Source organism: Priapulus caudatus, unplaced genomic scaffold, assembly GCF_000485595.1.
Source record: "Priapulus caudatus unplaced genomic scaffold, Priapulus_caudatus-5.0.1 Scaffold11, whole genome shotgun sequence".
Classification (NCBI taxonomy): Eukaryota; Metazoa; Priapulida; class Priapulimorpha; order Priapulimorphida; family Priapulidae; genus Priapulus; species Priapulus caudatus.
In genome coordinates this window covers 644535-647739 of record NW_014577072.1, presented here as the reverse complement: position 1 = coordinate 647739, position 3205 = coordinate 644535, and the positions used below count along the sequence as shown (strand labels likewise).

General features: G+C 43.7%; 1 protein-coding gene across 2 annotated transcripts in view; it reads right to left on the bottom strand.

The window, feature by feature from the left end:
• Positions 1 to 354: 354 nt before the first annotated feature.
• Positions 355 to 3205, bottom strand: part of LOC106807778 — a 56104-nt gene continuing 53253 nt past the window's right edge. For both annotated transcript variants that reach the window (XM_014810229.1, XM_014810237.1), the window contains exon 5: positions 355 to 1800. In XM_014810229.1, coding sequence (XP_014665715.1) covers positions 1382 to 1800 — 419 coding nt within the window. In that variant the 3' untranslated portion in view covers positions 355 to 1381. The remainder of the gene's footprint in view (positions 1801 to 3205) is intronic.

Genomic DNA, 3205 nt, shown 5'->3' with positions numbered 1-3205 from the left:
TGCGACTAACGGTTTTAATTTTCAAATTGCTTTTCTCTTACTCGTGATCGCCACGAGTAGAATGATAGCATACCATAGTGTATTACATTACTATGCATATATGTATACAGCATTTGGTTACGCTCGGTGATTACGAATATGATTAGAATTTTCATTCCGATTAACAATTTTTAGTGATGTATTAAATGGCGAGAAAGGCGAGGGTAGGTAAAGGTGGGAATACGGGATATGAGAATCGAGGGGCGAAAAATGTCAGAAAGGGAGAACGCGAAGGCTGTGAGAGATTGACAACATTCGGTTAGCCTTCCAACCTTTGTCCATATATGAATAAGAACCAAGTTGCTAACAAACGCACGACTTGACCGTCCCGTGAAACGACAAGGCGTATATTTTTATTCATATCAGCTTCGTTCGTGATTCCTCCGTCTCTCACGACAGCACAGCATCTAAGCACTTCGCGCGCGAAGGCAAAACACTCGTCGCCACGAATCTCATGAGTAATGACCTTCACGAACCCCAATGTATGACGTCGTAAGAAACAATTGCAACATGTAGATAGTGAACATTTGCGCGCAAACGACGCCACCGTACACCGCACCATGCAGGAACGTCATCGTTTATCCGCGGCCGAAATATAACTAAAATTAGTTTAGAACCGTACCACCAACCTGTATGGCGTTCGCCCTTCTTGGTTATATCGAGTATGAAATATCCTCGCTACAGTTTCATGCTTTGCCTAGCAAGTTATGCAGGGGATGGACATAGCTGCAGGGAGCGCGCATGGTTATACATTGCCTGACGAGCAAATTGCGGCTTTGAAAAATCCATATCGCCTCTCATTGCTCTATTTTCTTTACGCGTGTATACAATGCTCATGAATGCCACGACGATATATCTCGCTAACACAGAGAACAAATGCAATAGGTTAAACAAGCTGATGATGTTTTCTCTCAATTTACTATACTCTAATCTCAAGGTAAATATAGCCGCAAACTGACTCGCATCTCGCCACGGTGGGCATATGTACACGTTACCAAAAAGCGGTATCTAAACATATCACATGTACATTACTACATTTTACATTAGCACTCCTTCCACGTGCTATCGTCAAGAATATCATAAAGCTTGCATTTGCATTTGCATTTGCATTTGCTTGTGCCTGTTTTGAACTCAGCTTCTACGGAAGCTGGACCATCCCTCTTTGACTTCATGGTACATAATAAATGTCTTAGATTATCATTAATTTATGCGGCGCTTCGCGGAACGTTGCGAGCGAAAGTGATTACGTGCTACTAATAATAAATCATAATCGCATAAATATATTTACAAAAATAACATGGTGCATCATATATGTATATCTACGGTGTTTAAAAAAAAGGTGCTAGTAACTGATATCTGGTACGCTTGATTTCTTTATTCTCCACTTAGTATCGGCCGATTCGCTTACAACGTCTCTTATCGCCGACACCACGTCATCGGCTGTAGAATCAGCAGCAGTGTCAGCGACCCGGCGTGACGTCAGCAGCCTATCCTCGCGCTTGCTCCACGAAATTGCACTTATATTTGACCGGAGCCGTTGGCAATTGCTGCGACAGCACCTCACAGTACCGGCGGGCCTTCCTCTGACGCGTGTCGGCGTAGAACTGTCCGACCGAAGGAAGCAGCCTCTCTGCACAGCCGTCAGCAGCAGCGACAACAGCAACCCCGCGACGACAGTGTATAGTCTGCCCGACAGCGACACCGCCGCCGACGTTGACGATGATTGCGATGACATGTCAACTATGGCCTGCGTGTGCTTTCCTATCAATAGAGAAAATGCGCGTTAGAAATACGATTACTGTCAAAACACGAGCCGCAATCACTGTGTAAACATGACTAGGACGCGTCAGAAATATTGATAGTTGGCGAAGTTAAAATTAAGAAAAGGGTAAATATATGAGAATTAGAATAATATACGAAGCGATATCTATGCATTACACACCCACACACATTTATACGTGTATATAGATATAGCGTTAAAGAGATTGAGTATGAATTCGAAAGGACCCTGCATGCTGAATATGTGTTTGAATGCCAAGTTTAAAAAGCAAATGTGATTTTGAAGTAGGTGTGTATATTGGATCTCGGTGGTGGCATCGTATATTGACACAGCATGCACTGCACACGGAGAAACAAACGCAGTTTATAATCGGATAAATGTTTCATCTAACAAGTTGCATGCCTTCCTATTGTATGCCTAAATGCCTCCCCACACACGTAAAACGATTATGACCACAGAAACAAACATGAAAAATTACAAACATATCACGAAGTCCATAAAACTTTAGCGTCGGGGTAAAATTTGAATCCAGTTAATGCTTTACAAAAGGTATGCCGCATGCACTCGCATGAGTTCGTAGCGAAAATTGCTCTCAGACTGGCCACTATAAATATACTTGATATACTTGTTTAAGCAAAAATCGCTTGTGAAAATGGGTGTGTGCGTCTGTGTGTACGTGTGTGAGTGCGTGCGTGGGTAATGGGCGTACATGAATACCGCCACAGACGTCGATACAGACGAAAAAAGACGGGAATTTTTCATAACAGCGATTGTAGCGGCAGCAATCGGTTTTCTGAGCTACTGAGTTCTAATTAAGCGTAAGCTGTGCAGGTGTGCTGGCGAATGCGCTAAATAACCACAAGCAGCACGCGGAGACCTTTCTGGCTTATTTGCATTCTCATTAATTTATCGGGACGGTGGGGGAGTAATGCTTAGAGCAATGTTTGGGGTATGGCACGTCAGGATAGCCAGCTGGAAAAATCTGTTCCACGCGCATGCGCTGTTTCACTGATCGTGTACCATTAAATCACAGATGCACAAGAATTTAGCACTGGGACACGCAAGTATTATGTATACTACTAAAGCACCAACCTTGCAGTACTGGTATATCGGGAATGCATTGCTATAAGAATCCAAGCACGCAGCGATAGAACACAATACATATGCAAGCGGGACTGGGAGCATGTACCGCTGGTACAACAAGCATGCCCTGCCAAGGCATCAATCAAGCAGCACTTGTAGACCAAGCATGCAGCACTAGTAGATCAAGCATGCAACACTGGTAGATCAAGCATGCAACACTGGTAGATCAAGCATGCAACACTGGTAGATCAAGCATGCAACACTGGTAGATCAAGCATACAGCGCTGGTAGATCAAGCATGCA